This window comes from Siphateles boraxobius, unplaced genomic scaffold (assembly GCF_051911475.1).
Source record: "Siphateles boraxobius isolate OS27281-9 unplaced genomic scaffold, OSU_SipBor_1 2, whole genome shotgun sequence".
In the NCBI taxonomy this organism is placed as follows: Eukaryota; Metazoa; Chordata; class Actinopteri; order Cypriniformes; family Leuciscidae; genus Siphateles; species Siphateles boraxobius.
The window spans coordinates 4,023,424-4,041,132 of record NW_027508810.1 but is presented as its reverse complement, the minus strand read 5'-3'; the positions used below and the strand labels follow the sequence as shown (position 1 = coordinate 4,041,132).

The 17,709-nt window shown below is 44.5% G+C and overlaps 1 protein-coding gene across 6 annotated transcripts in view; it reads left to right on the top strand.

Annotated features, from left to right (window-relative positions):
* arhgef9b (Cdc42 guanine nucleotide exchange factor (GEF) 9b) overlaps positions 1-17,709 on the top strand; it is a 75,677-nt gene that overhangs the window by 24,039 nt on the left and 33,929 nt on the right. Inside the window, exons 1-2 of one of the 6 annotated variants that reach the window (XM_077235699.1) lie at positions 15,790-15,906; positions 16,194-16,458. The exons of the other annotated variants lie outside the window; for them this stretch is intronic. Of the exons in view, the coding sequence (XP_077091814.1) occupies positions 16,456-16,458 (3 nt within the window). The 5' untranslated portion in view covers positions 15,790-15,906; positions 16,194-16,455. Of the gene's footprint in view, positions 1-15,789; positions 15,907-16,193; positions 16,459-17,709 lie in introns of those variants that run through there. 6 annotated transcript variants of the gene reach the window in all.

Below are 17,709 nucleotides of genomic sequence, written 5' to 3'. Positions count from 1 at the left end.
TGCTGTCACATAAGAAAATTATAATTATTAATTTCAACTTCCTAGATTATGCCCAGGTAGTTTCCAGGTATTTTTTAAATGAAAGCAAGAGTACCCTATAGTAGAGTAGATGCTGTAATAATATAATTTTGGCAAATACTCCACTGGGTATCTGTCTGTGTGCGCTCTGGAGAACATCAGTCATTTCCGTTTGTAGTGCATTTTGCAGCGGTGGGTGGTGTGGCCGATCACGGACATGTTTGTTGATCCTGAGCAGTGGACATTAGAAGTGTTTATTATCAGTCAGAATCACACACTGTTTAAAACTCAGAGGTATTTTCTTAATAACAGGATTGTAAATAGGAGACTAATTTAAAATTAATGCAAATAATGAACCCTTTATAATAAACCCAAATAATCACACCCTTTGAACGCATGAACACAGGATGGCCTGTGGTGCGTAAGGATAGAGATCTTAAGTTCTCTCAGGTAGAACGCTGCAGACCAATCTTGGGGACGGAGCATTTGGAAATGCATCTCTGTGTAACAAATTGAACGGAGGCTTTTTGAAAAAGGGCCCGTCTCAATTAACACAGGACCAAGATGGTCATGACCCACCTCTCTAGGGCACAATGAAGTATGGGCTAATAGAAGCCGGTCTTCATATCGGCTGGAGTAGGACTGCAACGTGCGCAACCAAGACAGGAGCACTGCCCAACACCTAGGTGTGATAAATATCACAAATTTTAGGAGCATATCTGCTCAACACCTAGGTATGATGAAAATCACTGAGTTTGGGTGGAAGCCGAGCGAAAATGAATTGCAAGCCGAGTCTGATGGTACAATTTGGGGCCAGCTGGACCGGTTGGGAAACATTTTAGGCTTCCATGAACCACAGACGTACCCGAGGTGGGGCAGAGAGGTGGAGGACAGGGACCCAGCTCAGCTCAAAGCATTGTGCAGTGCAATACTTACCTGACTCCACTGGAAGGCAGGGGACGCGTGAGAAGGCGGATGTCCAGGTTGAACTGCTGTTCAAATGCATCCAGCAAGCAGGCCGTTGGGGCAGGATGTGCCGGATGGCCTCCGTCTGTGCTTGGGTGGCAGAGAACTGTTGGGCACAGTTCTCCACCCCATCGCCAAACAGCCCAACCTGGGAAACTGAGGAGTCTAGGAACCGAACCTTGTCCGCATTCACCATATCAACCAGGCTAAGCCAACGATGATACTCCTGGACCACTAAAGTGGACTTCGCCCGACCGATCGCGCATACCACAACGCTCGTGCCCCGAAGGGCGAAACGGGCTGCAGTGCGGAGCTCACCTATGAGCGCGTGGTCTAGGCTACCCTCGTGCATGTCCATGAGTGCTCTGGCCTGATAGACCTGTAGCAACGCCATGGCATGCAAAGAGGAGGCGGCTTACCCACAGGCTTTGTAAGGTCTGCCCGTCGGAACGGATGAGAACTCACAGGATTTAGGGGGGAGACGAGGATCTTCCGTCCAAAAGGCAGCGGATGTCGGACACAGGTGCACCTGTGTTGCGACAGACCGCTCCACTGGAGGGATAGCCTCGCAACCCACACCTCTCCTCCGTCAATGATAGTGAGGGGGGAGGAGCTACTCAGGCCGTTTCTGGCATAGAAAGGTGCCGTCCATGACCTGGTAAGTTCTCCATCCATTTTGCGAAAGAAAGGCACTGGGGCTGCGAGCTGAGAACCAGTGCGGCCCGCTCCGAGATACCAGTCATCCAACCCAGACTGTTCGGGACACGGTGGAGGATTCCACTCGAGCCCAACTGCCGCGGCAGCACGTTTCATCATAGCTGACATTTCTGGCTCGGGCAACGTTACACTCCCAGGGGGAGAGTCATAATTTCCAGAGGTCAGCTCACCCTCCGATGCTGCAATTGACATCCTGTCCTGTGGAGGGGCCCCAAATGAAACAGCTGGTCGGTCCATTACAGAGGGACCAGTGCGCTCAACGGGGGCTCCACCAGCTGCGGTGTGATAGAGGAGTGAGGGGCCCACAGGGATCGACTCCCTCGTTGTAATACAACAACACTCTTCAGAGACATCAACATGAAAACCGATCGGCTCCGATGTGAAAGACAACTGGTGCATGCATTCACTTCTGTATTTATACCCGCGATGCGGGGCGGAGTGTGAGATGCAGATCTCGCACGCCAATGTGCATTGGCTCATTTTAACAGTACTCGAAGAGGACAGGCTCCCTAAGAATGATCCCAATCAGTCGTCACGTCGACTACGTCGAACGTGAGTGACTGAAAGGGAACTGCAATTTCACATGTGCGTAGGCATAAAGGCATAAATCATAGGCGTAAACCGCGGGGTCGGTGGGGTCAGATACTCCCCCACCTGAGGGTTGCTTTCCCCCTTTACCTCACCTACACAAACAAGTCAAATGGGAGAGAACAAAGTCCAAGCTGGTTTATTCCACACTAAGGTTGTTTCTCTGTATTTCATCTCTCCACCCAAAAATCCCATCATTCTGGGACATCTATGGTTAGCAGCCCATGACCCTCAGATTTCCTGGAATCACAAAGAACTTGCACAATGGTCACCTTACTTTCAAACCCACTATCAAACCCATCTAATATCCAGCTTCCCTGTTTAACCACCAGTATAGAAAGCCCTACAACCCAGCAGCGGCCCAAATACCCCCAGAATACTCTGAGTTCATGGAAGTATTCAGCAAAATCAAGTCCACACAATTACCAGTGGAGATGGGGTGGAGATGGATTCAACCAAGGTTCAAGCAGTCACTGAGAGGCCCCGTCCTACCACAGTGAAGGAGTTACAAAGATTTCTAGGATTTGCAAACTTCTGCAGAAGATTTATCCACAACTACTGTACCATCGTTGCTCAACTCACATCACTCCTCAAAGGAAAACTTAGAAGATTACAATGGACCGAATCTGCTCAATTTGCCTTTAGCTCTTTAAAGACGAGTTTCACCAAAGCCCCGATCCTCAAACACCCTGATCCCAATCTCCTCTTTATTGAAGAAGTAGACGCCTCAGACTGTGGTATCAGAGCAGTCCTCTCCCAATAACATTGCAGTTCAGGTAAAATATACCCCTGTGCGTTTTTCTTCAGGAAGCTATCCCCTGCAGGAAGAAACTATGACGTAGGCAATAAGGAGCTGCTTTCCATCAAGGATGCCCTGGAGGAGTGAAAGGAACTGGCTGGAGGGATCTACTTACCCATTACAAGTCATCACTGATCACAAGATTCTTGATTATATTAAGAATGCTAAACGTCTTAACCAATGACAAGCCCGATGGTCGTTATTTTTCACACAATTTCAGTTTACAGTTACTTACCACCCAGGAAGCAAAAATGACAAGGCGGACGCTCTCTCCAGAAGGTATGACCCTCTGGACAACCCCACTAATCAGGATCCCATCTTACCCCCTTCAGTTATTATAGCACCTATACGTTGGGATATCAAGGAGGAGGTACAAAAAGAGCAACAAACTGAACCCCCTCCCCTGAATGCTCTCCTACCAAGTAGTATGTTCTTAGATCTCTCATGTAACGAATCATTAAATGGGTCCACTCTTCCCTTAGCAGTGGGCACCATGGTATTCAATGAACTGTCAATCTGGTACGTAACTCCTTCTGGTGGCTTCTGTGTGCACAGTCCAAGACCCCCTGAGAACTTCCAGCCAGCCTTCAAGAGCCATTACCCATTCCTCAGTGGCCTTGGTCTCACCTGGCAGTGGACATTGTTATTTTCCCAACAACTATAATGGAAGCTTTAGCATAAGTTCTGCCGGGAAGACTCAATTGCTATGTCACTTTTTACCTTCTCATCTATTCAATCGTGTCTTAATACTCGTGGTATAAAATATTGGTGTTTACACATGTATGAGTTCACAGATGCTGACGCTTCCATTGTTACATTTATATTACAAAACGTCATAGAATTGTACATACGTACGTGAATTGGGACACACCTAGTGTTTATTTGTGTAGCAATGTTCAGGGAAGAAGGAGGCGGGAACCAGCGAACAATTAAATAAACTTTATTTAAAATAAAACAAACAAACAAAAATACCGCCAGCAGCCCCTCGCGGACGACTGCTGGCTACCGAAAATAAACATAACTGCCAGCAGCCCCTCGCGGTCGACTGCTGGCTAAAGTAAAATACAAATACAAAAACAAACCACAACTAAAACACAGGCCTGTTCCTCTCTCGATCATCAGCGTCGTCGCTACTCCTTTATGCTTCCGCTCCTCCGTGAGAGATGCGAGACCGGTGTTCTTCACAGGTGTTGCTCATTAGCAATCGCACCACCGGCCTTGCGCCATTCTCTCACGTCCCTCGGCCGTCCTGTTCGCCACATATCCCTATCACTCCTTACAGGCCGGGGGGTACCCACGAGCCTGAGCCTACTCCCCCCCCCCCCCCCCCCCGGCAGTGGCGAAACCCTGGGGGACAAGCCGAGGGAAACGGAGACGGAAGCAGGAGGAGCAACAGATCGAGAGAGGGGAGAGAGAGAAAAAAAATTGGTCCGGTTCCCACAACGCGCTCCCATCTGGTCCCCCACCAGCTGGGCGATCTCCTCTGCGGTGCCTGGCGGTGACACTGGGTAGTCCTCAGTGGACGGCTCCTTGGACTCTAGGGCAGACGGTAGGTGTCCCCCGCTCCCTGCTCCTCCCCTTTTCCTGGTGGACGGCAGCAGGCTCCGGCCCACGGCGAGCGGCGGCAACTCCCCCGCTCCCTCCCGGACGGCAGCTTCCCCTCCGACTCCCAGGCGGCCGGCAACGAGCTCGGCCGTCCCAGCGGCAACCCACTCCAGCGCACCGCATCGAGCATCCATGGCCGCGAGTCCGCTGCTCCCTGCTCCTCCCCTGCCCGGCGGATGGCAGCAGGCTCCGGCCCACGGCGAGCGGCGGCGACTCGCGCACCATGCTCGATGGCACCGCGGATTCCCCACAGCGGCGAGGACTCTCTGACAGCGCGTTCCTCCCTCTTCCCGGGTTTCGGCACCAGTGTAGCAATGTTCAGGGAAGAAGGAGGCGGGAACCGCCGAGCAATTAAATAAACTTTATTTAAAATAAAACAAACAAACAAAAATACCACCAGCAGCCCCTCGCAGACGACTGATGGCTACCGAAAATAAACATAACTGCAGGCAGCCCCTCGCAGACGACTGCTGGCTAAAGTAAAATACAAATACAAAAACAAACCACAACTAAAACACAGGCCTGCTCCTCTCTCGATCATCAACGTCGTCGCTCCTCCTTTATGCCTCCGCTCCTCCGTGAGAGATGCGAGACCGTTGTGCTTCACAGGTGTTGCTCATTAGCAATCGCACCACCGGCCTCACGTCGTTCTCCCACGTACCTCGGCCGTCCTGTTCGCCACAATTTCCTTCATAATTCAAATAAACAAATCAGGCACCTGAATGTGAATCAGCTACTGACTGACTGTACGAAAGTAGCCATGTGAAAACTACTTCAATTATTAACTTCACGCTTTTCAAATGAATTCAAACTTTCTCATTGCAACATTAAAGTTTGTCTTGACCAACTTTTTTTATCTAGTTCACTTTACATTCGTTGGAATTTATTTTGAAGTCATTATCCATATGCCTTTCTGAATATTTATTTGAATTGGCTTCAGGCACATATCCATGGTTTATTTGTGTTGGCTCTTTACTAAGATTATTTAACTAAAATAATATTTATTGAGAGGTATTGCTGGATAGTAAAATGTGCAGAATATTTGTTTACATTACATAACAACTTTAATACGTTCATTAAACTATCAATCATCAATCAAACCCACCTGAAAACATCTGTGAACATTGCATGTGAAAATAGATTTTTTTATATATTTATATATTTGTCCTTAATTTGTTAAGCAATGTTAATCAGATTTTTTTTCATTTTCCTCTTGAAATGTATTCACTTCATTAGAATATATATATATATATATATATATATATATATATATATATATATTGTACATTTTAATGTGCTCCAAAATACTGTGATCATAACTTAATAAGCATTGTGATTGAAACTCTCCTTCTTCATTATGGCACAAGTCTCTCCTCCCCTCTGCTGTTACAAACCCCACTGCCTCTGCTCAAGGCAGAGCCATGAATCTGGTTAAAACTTTGGGAGACCTGGGGGTTACAGTTGGAGCACTTCCACCACGCAAGTCTCCACAGATCACTCCTCTAGCATGCCATGTGCCATTGAGCTGCCAAATGATGGCACGGGTCCTTCACGTGGGAGACCTTGCATGTCATTCAGTGCTTCAGGTCGATAGCTGCATCAGAGAGTGAACTATTGTCCTCTGGAGAGGATGATAAAGCTGAGTTTCCCCCATCTGGGGTGGTCACTCACTCTCAATCTGATTCAGAGTTGACAGCCTTGCTTGTGAGGACTTTACCCACAAGTTCTCGGCTGTCCAGAAGCAGACTGAGGCCATCAAACACATCCTGCCCCGGCCTGATACCACCGCCACCAGGCCGCAGTATGCTGGCCCCCAGTCTGCTCATCGCTGAGGGAGTCCCCCTGCATTTTCTACACCTGCTCCAGCATGATCCGAGATGTCAACCCGGCCGTCCCGTCTAGCCCCCTATCGGAAGCCAAAACAGACATCCCTCAGTCTGCCGCTAAACCCTCTATGCGTCCATCTAAGTGGGCCTTAAACGGGAAGCCCAGAGATGGAGGGAGCTGCTTAGAACCAGGAGGTGGTGATCGCATCACTCCTTTGCCCGGCCCTCCTCCTGGGAGAGAATCTTCAGTTTAATTTATTTCTGTACCGCTGCTGGTGAACACATGGACCTGGTGCAGAGGGGCCTCAGCGATCTGGGGCTTCGGGTCAACTGGGAGAAGAGCAAGCTCTCCCCTGTGCAGAGCATCCCTTTTTTCTCGGTATGGAGTTGGACTCAGTCAATGTGATGGAGCGTGCATTCAGGGAGAAGATAGCGATTCCACTGAAAAAATCTGAGAGGCTCCTGGGGCTTATGGCATCAGCTTATGGCTTATGGATTGATGCATATGAGATCGCTTCAGCACACCGCATTCTTCTCTGTCCCTTCTCTGCGTCTGTAGTAGTTCCATCCCTGTCTAGACAGGACCTACTGCAGAGATCTTTCCATATCCCCACTACCCCAAGTGTCAGTCCATATGTGTATTTCCACATGCTCAAAAAGAATTGAGAATGGCACAGAGGATATTGTTTAGTATTGGTTAATACTTGGATGGAAACCAGGTGTTCAGGTTGTTTGTCTCTGTTTTTCTGTGTACTTGCAAAATAAAAAACAATTCTATAAAAAAAGAAGAAAAAAGAATTGAGAACCGAAGCACTTTTCCCGTGAAGTAAACATACTAAGCAACCGCAGCTACAACTGTCTCCATGGTAAGCCTTGTCCCTTCCATCCTGTTGGTATGGAGGACTATTATTCTTTGGGCTTACATCGGGAGCTGGGTAGGTTACAACTGTACGGGAGCAGTTGCAAAAAGGGCACAATAGAGCTTGTCAGCATTTGCGTCTCCACCACTCGGAATGATGTTTTATTAACAAAGTTCGGGAGGAGCACGCTCAGATAATTAACACGAGTGGAGGGCACTCAGCAATCAACGATAAGAGGTATATATTCAGCAGTCTCACCCCAATTCGTTGACAGTTTAGCAGCATCCCTCAACCACCCTTTCTCCACACCACTAGTCCTAACCATTTACATCCAGGGGAGTACTCTGGGTTAGGGACAAACTCCGAGCTCGGAGCCCTACCCCCGGACAGCACGCCAAATACGCATTAAACTTTACTCCCTCTAATTGTATGTAAGTGTGAACTCATGAAACACAATTCAGTGGATGTGGTGCTTTCCTTAGGGACCCCATTTGTCAGTCTTCGACAATGTTGAATGTGACTGACAGATAGGGCACATCTTGTTTACTGATGTAACCCACGTTCCCTGATGGAGGGAACAAAGACATTATGTCCCTCCAGCCACAACCCTGAACCACCCCGCTGAATGCCCAGGATCCCTGTCTCGGCTCCCCAGCATAAACCTGAGTGGATGCGTGCCACCATCTTATATACCCTTATGTATGGGGGAGTGGCTTGGAATGTATTTCACTTGCCAATTCCATTGGCCCTTTAATTACAAAATGCTCCCAACTGAGACTCCATTTCTCAGTCTTCCACATAACGTATCTAGACCCTCCAACAGTAACCAGGACGTTTTCTAATCTTGCTATACACATGGCTGGACTTTAATTATTATTTTTTAAATGTACTTATGTGGGCAATAGCTTGATGCCATGTAATTGGAAATTAAAAAAGATGATGGTGATATCTTCTTAAGAAAAATGAGGAGGAAATTCAGAATATATGTTCATCATCATTCACATGCTTGCTGGTGCTATGTAAAGAAATGTTCCTCCTTAGCAGCCTTTCTTTATCTTTCTGCTGCTTTTTTGTGAAGCCATGCTACTAAAAAATTTGAGGATAAAACAGATAATTTGAACTGGACAGAATGTTTTTCTTACTGTTATTTACATATAGGGAAGTCATCCCCATTTTTTTGACAGGTTGGTTTAATTGTACAGCACTACACATTCATTTCGAAGGTGTACACAAACAGTGATTGATTGTGGTAAAACTCTGAGCAATTCAGTGACATCAAAGCCAGTTCACTCTCTGCTCACGTGCTGCCCAAGCTTGCAGTATGAAACAGTCTTATGTAAATAAAGTACAAGACACATTATCCCCCTTCCATTAAATATAACAGAATTAAGGATAATATTTTCAGTTTGACTTCACATTGGTTTGGAGTTAAATCTAGTTCTTTGAGAAGATATTTTATGTCGGTGCGGAATAATGTGTTTAACTGCTGAAATCATACATGATTCTTACCAACTTTGGCTTTGTATTTACGAAATCCTTTGTGTCTGTTTGAATTTCTGATGTGACCTTTGTTGTGTAAATGTCAGGATGGGTGGAATCAAGCCATATGGGAATCGCTCTGTCAGCATTATGTAATTGTCTGTTCTGCATCAGCAGAGAAAATCTGTTTAAACACATTATGCTTAAGATATTTCATAAGAATAATATGGAGACACAAATAATTATTTGTCTTCTGCTATATACTATATAGAAAATTGGTAAAAAAGCTGTCACTGGGATGGTAACCTTTAAAAATGTTCTAATATGTACCATTTAGGTACTAATATGTACATTTTTGGTAGCACTCTTTGGGTACAATGGTGTACCTGAGGGTACAGCCCATTGACCGCTTTTGTACTGGGTTTTTTTATAGAGTGTACTGTGTGAAACAACACAATACTAATGCTAATGCCTTGTTTTGCTTTCCATTCTTACTTTTTAAAACAACGGGGACCGATCCAGCATCAGTTACCGGAGTGAGGGATATGAAGCACCTGTCTTAGAAAGTAACTAACGTTAATCAGTATGAGTTTGATTTCAAATGCAAATGGAAAGTTTGTGCAATATATTGATTTTGTGTAAGAATGCCTCAACCTTTTTCACAGATCATTGGCATCCTGCAGTTTGTATTGTGTTTGGGTTGTTATTGTTAATAATAATAATAATAATAATAATAATAATAATAATAATAATAATGATGATTTTTATTTATATAGGCCTAGCGCCTTTCCAACACCCAAGGTCGCTAAACAAAGATAGGTTAAGGCAGTGGTTCTCAAACTGGGGTATGTGAGGTGACAGAAAGGAGTAACGTTAGCCTAAGCGAACAATGCTGAATTTTGCCAATCATTCAATTCAACTCAACCTTAAAATAACATTAAAACTTAGCATGTATTTCTAGCAGGTAAACTGGCATAAATTGGCTACGTGACATCCAATCAAATTACCTCATCTTTTGTGGTCAAAACTGACTGCATTCACACATGCAGTGAGTATGATGTTTCGTGCAGATTATGCCGTCTTGGCAAATCGTACGCAGTGCCGTTTTCGACAATGAACCTTTGTAAAAGTGGGGATTTAGCATTTACTAGCACGAAGAACAGATATAGACAAATACACAGATCTCTGTGCATAGAGATCAATTTAAGATTCAAACTGCATTTAATGTTGATCACATTATACGAATTCCACACGATTTCAAATGTGACATACTGTTTGTATTAATATTAAGTGAAGTTCATTTTAAACACAGTTTTGTCCGTATTTTTGCCACCATTTTTTGAAATAGGGGTTATTCACCGTCTCCCCTACATTTATAGGTGGGCAAACGCATTTTTGTCTCAGTGCATGCATTGTCTTAGTCTGGCAGCGCCGACGCTAGCTTAGCTTAGCATAATGAATGGAATCCTTTGTTGCCGGATAGCATGTCATGAGTAAAAGTGATCACAAAAAAAAAAAAAAATTATTCTTTTGGCCTGCGTATTCACAACGAGTACAAATAGCAATGCAGATTAAGACTAGCCGATTTCCTAGGCAGATATTGACTTGGCACTATATTGGGGGGAAGCACAGGCAAAGCACTGCTATTTGGGCGCAGAGATATCACGCAACAGCTGAAATCCCCCAACTTCTGTCAACATACCGGCGTAAATAGTAACTGGCTATTTTTCCTACAGTAGACTTCACAAGTTCACATCTACATATAATTATTATGGTAAAGGTTATGCATACTTGGCGTGCTGTCCCGGTGGAGGGCTCCGAGCTCGGAATTTCTGCCCGAACCCAGAGTACTCCCCCCAGTTGGTAAGAGTAGATGGAACTAGAGATGGAACTAGAGATGGAACTAAAAGTGAGGAGATGGGGTGGAGGTAGGATGCTGATAAACCGTCAAGAAACGCAGGTGGGTTCTGCTGTTATTTATCTTGTCCTGAGTTGATTACTGATTGATCTCCACTTGTGCTGATTGGGTTAATTATCTGCACCTGCTCCTCCCGAACCTTGTTAATAAAACATCATTTCACAAGTTCACATCTACATATAATTATTATGGTAAAGGTTATGTGTGCTGTCCGGGTGGAGGGCTCCGAGCTCTGAGTTTTTGCCTGAACCCAGAGTACTCCCCCCAAAAAAGCAAAAGAGCAAAAGGACAGCCGCCATACTATAGACCCACCAAAGATGCAGAGAATTTGGTGGGCTGGCTTTTCAATAAGCTTGATCAAGTATAATTCCGTGGCGTTAACGGGTGAGTTAAGCGGGAATCGAAAAACGGCTGACCGGGGGGGGGCATGTAGCTTCTGACGTGAGCGGCTCGATGGCGTCAGGATATTGGACTCTACTGGCCACCTGCGAGGTGGAATGAATTTGAAAATGCTGGAAAATGAATTTGAAAATATTCTCAGTGCTCTGATCAATTTAACTTACAATGGAGAGATCAGGACCAGGACCAGACAGGAACAGGCAGGTTTGTGACATTTATCTTGGTTATAAAAATGCACACTAAATAAACTTTCTTAGTTTATATACTATAGTTTTGGAACTTAAATTAACATTTTAATAAATTTGTAATCCTACAGTACATAGTACGTCCGCTGGGAGACCCATGCTCGCTGGACGGGAGAGAGTAGAGATAACACTGCGTTCTATTATGTCAACAAACCGATTTTTGTCATCGAACCGATTCGGCCCTCATATATGATGTCACTTCTACGCTTCACGTATTCTGGTATGTTTTGCGCGTCCGAGTCGGAGAAAAACATAGACGCCACCCAGAAAGCTGTTGCTATGGTAGCACTGGCCGAGTACCAAGCGCGCTTATCCAAACGCAGCCAATTCTCACTTTATTTCATGTTTTAGTTATCTTCTGTTAGCAACGCTAGCCACGTTAGTAACACCCATTTGAAACAAGGTTTCGTTCAATATTGCACTCAGAACAAGGCCACAGGCAGTGATACAGACGCAGTAAGCTATCGCAGTAATACGAGTGATTAAAATCATAATTTAAACAACTAAAGCGGTCCAAAACCAATGAAAACAATTCATACAAGTCACACAGGGCGCAGCCATCTTGGATTCCGTATCGGAATTCTTGCTCAGTGTCCTCGCGGTTGTCTGACTACCGAGCTGGGAAATCTGAGGAAAGGCGGCGTGTTGCCAGGCAACGTCTGTCTTCCTAGTCGGAACTCCGACACGCATAAATAATAGAACGCAGCACAAGTACATAATACGTAGTACATTCACTGGAAGACCAATGCTCGCTGGATGGAAAAGAGTAGAGATAGATGCATGCTACGTCCGCTGGGAGACCAATGCTTGCTGTACAGAGAAAGAAGAAACAGATGCATGCAACATCCACTGGGAGACCAATGCTCACTGGATGGAGAAAGAGGAAACATGGATGCATGCTACGTCCGCTGGAGACCAATTCTCGCTGGACAGAGAAAGAAGAAACAGATGCATGCAACATCCAGAGGAGAGGAGACAGAGGAGACATCACTGCTGTGGCAGTGGAGAAACTTACCTGGAGAAATTGAGCTCCTGCGGGAGCAGAGGAGACATCACTGCTGTGGCAGTGGAGAAAATTAGCCAGAGAAACAGAGCTCCTGTGGGAGCAGAGGAGACATCACTGCTGTGGCAGTGGAGAAAATTAGCCAGAGAAACAGAGCTCCTGCGGGAGCAGAGGAGACATCACTGCTGTGGCAGTGGAGAAACTTACCTGGAGAAATTGAGCTCCTGCGGGAGCAGAGGAGACATCACTGCTGTGGCAGTGGAGAAAATTAGCCAGAGAAACAGAGCTCCTGCGGGAGCAGAGGAGACATCACTGCTGTGGCAGTGGAGAAAATTAGCCAGAGAAACAGAGCTCCTGTGGGAGCAGAGGATACATCACTGCTGTGGCAGTGGAGAAAATTAGCTAGAGAAACAGAGCTCCTGTGGGAGCTAAACTTACCTGGAGAAATTAAGCTCCTGTGGTGTGAGGCTGAGTGAAGGGAGGAGGAGATTGGGGCCTGGCAGACCGATGCTCATCTTCTTGCATGTTAATCAAAGACGCGAGGAAGAGGAGGTGAGAGATTAATCCTTGCAGGATTATGCGCATCTGAAGTTTAAGTGGCCGAGCAAAGATAGCAGTCCGCGTTCAGAACAGTTTAGACTGCTTACATGAGAAGACTAAAACGTTTTAGAACCTGCATATATTCACCTCTGACCCATCAGTTTGATTCAGTAATCATTGTTTGATGCTGGATGATCATCAAATAGGAACCGTCAACATGACCGTTTATTTTAATTATTTCTATGGCTATGGGTCACATTCCCTGCCAATTTGTTTGTTATGAATTCAGAAAAACAATAGTGAAGCTGTGGTTTTAAATTAGGCTACTTCAAAAAATTTAATAAAAATACATTTCCGCTATAACTTTAAGTTTCTAGGCGATTTTTGTAGATACATTGCAGGACAGTGTTAGTGATAGGTTCTTGATGATTCTGTGTGCAATCTGCACGTAATGTGAGACCTACTGTTAACGTGTGAGTTTTTGCCACGAGGAAGCATCGCGTTAATGACGGCAAATCATTTGTACAGAAATGATTTAAAGTGAGTGTTCCCCGATCAAAAATGAGTATCCAGATAGCATAACTGGCTCGTGATTCAACAACTGAATCGATGCGAAGTTCAACCGGGGACGGAAACTAAAAGGTTTTGAGCTGAGCACTCACGGAGTTGACCAGGCAGATGTAGAGAATGTGGACTGGTCGGGACTGAATCTGCAGCGCGGCTTACTTAGGGCCTGCTGCGGCGGCCTGGTGCTGGAGGAAGGCCCGTTCCTTCGTGTGAAGAGGGCGGCATTGCCTTATTGTCCATTTCTCTATGTCAGGAATTATTGAATGCTCCAGTTTAAACAAATACGCGGAAGTAGATTGCGGATGTTTCGCCCGCGGTGGCGAGGACCCGTTTGTTTGGCCTGACGCCCGCGAGATAACACCAGAGGATTGTGGCAAATATTCCTGATTCAGACGGACGAAAGATTCTTCATCAAACGGGAAGAGCTCGATTTGGACATGATAGGAAGGTATGCTACTGCGGGGCCAAATGCTGATAAACCGTCAAGAAACACAGGTGGGTTCTGCTGTTATTTATCTTGTACTGAGTTGATTACTGATTGATCTCCACTTGTGCTGATTGGGTTAATTATCTGCACCTGCTCCTCCCGAACATTGTTAATAAAACATCATATAGTGAATGGCGATGAACATGGCGGATTTTGTGAGAGACGAAGAGGGTGACTTCTCAGACAGTCAAGATCCAGAAGCATACCTCTATGAACCAGAGTTTTCAGAAGAGGAGCTGCGTGCTTTGGATATAGAACAACAGGAGGAGGAGGAGGTTGTTGTGATATCGCTCGATGGCCTGAGGACGTGTGGATGAGAGCCAACACGAACTGGTGGTGTGAGTGTCGGGGAATATGCCCACCTATACCCACTGAAATAGAGTGTCTGTGCTGTGGCGAGTAAGACAAGGTACTGCCATCAATGACCAAGCTCAACGTGTCAGATCAAGATGAGCGTGCCCGCAGTTGTGTCACAGCTACCTAAATTGCGGGATATCTCTGCTGTCTATGCAGTCAGCTTCGTCACCACTAGTTCTTTTACGTTGATTTGGTGTGTCACGACCTTTAAGATCAGGCAGTCAGGTCGCAGCCTTAAAGGCCCTGAAGCGAGTTCAGCAACAGACTTCTACCCGACAGTCAAAGTGGCATTATGTTGCGAAATTTTAGACTCGTAGTAAGACCGGTTTAGGGTGCCATTTGGAACAGAGCCAAAGAGAGAAGACAAAATTCACCACATAATCAGTAAGACGGCCTCAAGGTGCGGTTACATTCGCAAAATTTCACATGCAAAAAGGTCGATTTTCTATTGTCATTAGTGTAGCGATTTATGAAGCACTGCTCACCCAAAAGTCACTTGTAATTGTAACGTGGATTTTCCAACATACAGATGACAAAAACTTGGCATGTCTGCACGTGGAAATCGAGTGGAATTGACTGTAAATTCACCAGCAATAAATATTTACTAGAAAGTTTCTCAATGTTACGATGTATTACGTTAAAGGTGCAATCTGTAAGAATGACAGCTAGTGGTCAAAATAGGTACTGCAGTCCAAGTTCAAAATATCGGAGATCATTGTTTCTCCCGCCCCATCCTCCTCAGATTTGAAACTCAAGCGGGTTGCCAGTTTGAGGAGTAGCAACAGGAACAAGGGCAATTGACAATGAAACCCGAGGAGCCTTACACACACTGTAAGTTGATGAGTTGATTTATCCACGTTTTAATATGCTCTCGTTCATAAAAATGTTTAGATGGATACCGAGGCTTTTTAGGTTGCATAGAATCCAGAATCTCTTGCCAGTTTGTTTGCTGGCTGCTGTAAAAGTGTTTTTCAGAGAAACGAGTATGTGAGCATGTTTCCTAAATATCTGCAATCATATTATGGTATGTTTATGCTTTAGTAGAGTGAAAAAGTGACATACAGCACCTTTAAGTTATTAAATTGTCAGATGATCCTCTTTTTTATGAGATAAGTAATAGGCTAGTAAAAAGAAAAAGCCTATGGGTGGTTGTTGGTGTTCATTCATTTCACTTTTGATATTCGGTATCCACACTTGAATAATTTGTAGAATCTTAGATCTATGTCTTACACATGGACGATTTTGAACTGCTTGGCTTTAACCTCAGTTCATACTTCATTAATAAGTCAGTAATATTCTTAACTGCATGCACATTGACTAACGGTGTGTAAGACGGACCTTACATAATAGAGTCTTAATGTTTGTTAATGACAGTGTTTCCATGGTGAGGGTGTATCATCACGCACGCGGGATCTGGTTGGTTGAACGCAGATGCGCGTCATCTGTGCTGTAGAATAAGCACTGTGAATAGTGACTCCTCGCGCTGATTTCCGCTGCTGTTTTGACGACTAAATAAGCCGATAAAGATGATGGTGAGGATGAGACATATGTGTGCGTATCTTGGCGTGTAAGGCACAGAGAGAAACAGATCAGTATCTCAAAACCTGGCGAGCTGCGTACTTGCCTAGCAACACAGCATTGCCGGACATTACAGGTGCGCGCAGATGCTCAGCCCAAATATGCTGTCTAGGTAGGCAGCTCACTAGGGTTTGAGACATAGCCGGAGTGTAGTGTATTTTTGTTGTTGTTGTTTTTTTTACCTCTTGCATGCATATCTATGAGGCTGGATGCATTTTTAATTGTAGGCTACTGGTCGCAGGTTTGACATCAGCTTCGCGAATCTCGCAGCACTGCAGCATGACCTTGGACGTGCAAACGGTGGCGGTGTTCGCTGTTATCGCCTTTCTACTGCTGGTCAACGTGATTCTTATAATCTTCATGGGCTCCAACTGAAGGATCCTTCAGCATGACTGACACAGTCGTAAAGAGGCACACAGATCTGTGATTGTTTTGTCCTGGAAACATCTGAGGCTGCTTCACGAGTCCTCGTATCTGCGATTCTCCTTTATACAGCAGTGGATATGGTAAAATTATATTTTACAGTTACAATTTGAAGTGAGTGCGTGTGTGTTCTTAGCGTAACAATGTGTGTGTTTAATGTGTGAATGATTTATGAACATAAGGGTTATTAATATTCATGGCCAATGCTCTAAAACCATAAAAAAATCAAATGCCATTTAATTAGACACATTATTTGTGCTTGAATCGTAATAATTGCTATCTATCAGTTATTTCTTAAAATATTTATATTTAAAATGAGATAAAATACTGTGCAGTCTTGCTTCAGAAGAGTTCAGACAATATGTATTTAGCTTATGTAAGCCAGAGTCCTTCTAAAATATAATGAGGCAAAATTACAGTCAAAGTGTTATAGAAAGGCTATGGCCAGATGTCAATCTGTATAGAGAAAGGTACATTCTGGTAATCTGTTATTACCATGTTTGATCAGAGCTGTGATCACATGCCAGTACACGTGGTGCCACATTTGGGCAAGTTGTGAATTGTCAGTTTCCACAGGATTACTGTGAAAAGCTTGACAGGGGCTAGGAGCTGTTTTCTAAACTGTTTTAATTTTGTCTACTTGGAGTCTAGATAGATGGTTGACAGTTTTATGCTTCAAAAGGCATGTCATATATTTAAAATGTTGCGTATGTGTTTGAATGCGTACACCTGTATTTGGCAATTTTGTGCATCTTTCATTGGCCCTTACTCTCAGGACACAAGTCTGTTACATAATATTTTTCACCGTATAGTAGGCCTATGGCTATGGTATAATGAAATTTTACATTCAATTTCAAAGCAAATTCTAATTTGATGTTAATGAAAAGCTTTCCTTTGTAGAAATTCACTTTAGTCAGCAAGGTGTATTTTTCTTCCTAAAAGATAAGAAAGATCCATGAATCTGACAGTAAGAATAGCACATTGATGTGAAATGATGGATACAGGACGTGTTTCCTCAATCTATTTTGTGTTTTGACATCTTTGTGTGTTCATATGCGCTTGGTGCTACGTCAGATAGCATTCATCACCGCATACCGTATGCAGAAACATGAAGGGAACAGAGGCTGATTATGTAACAACAATTCCATTACATCCACTGGAATCCTGAGACTCCATAATGAGAGGCGACTTTGAAGTTGTCTTAATATTATGATCTGTTGACATGGTTCTTCTGGATTTTAATAATTTACATTCACAGAACAGTCTAAACTTGCTAAATGCCTGAGAGGATATTTATTGGCATTAATCATCTGGATAATTGCAGAGTATGTGTT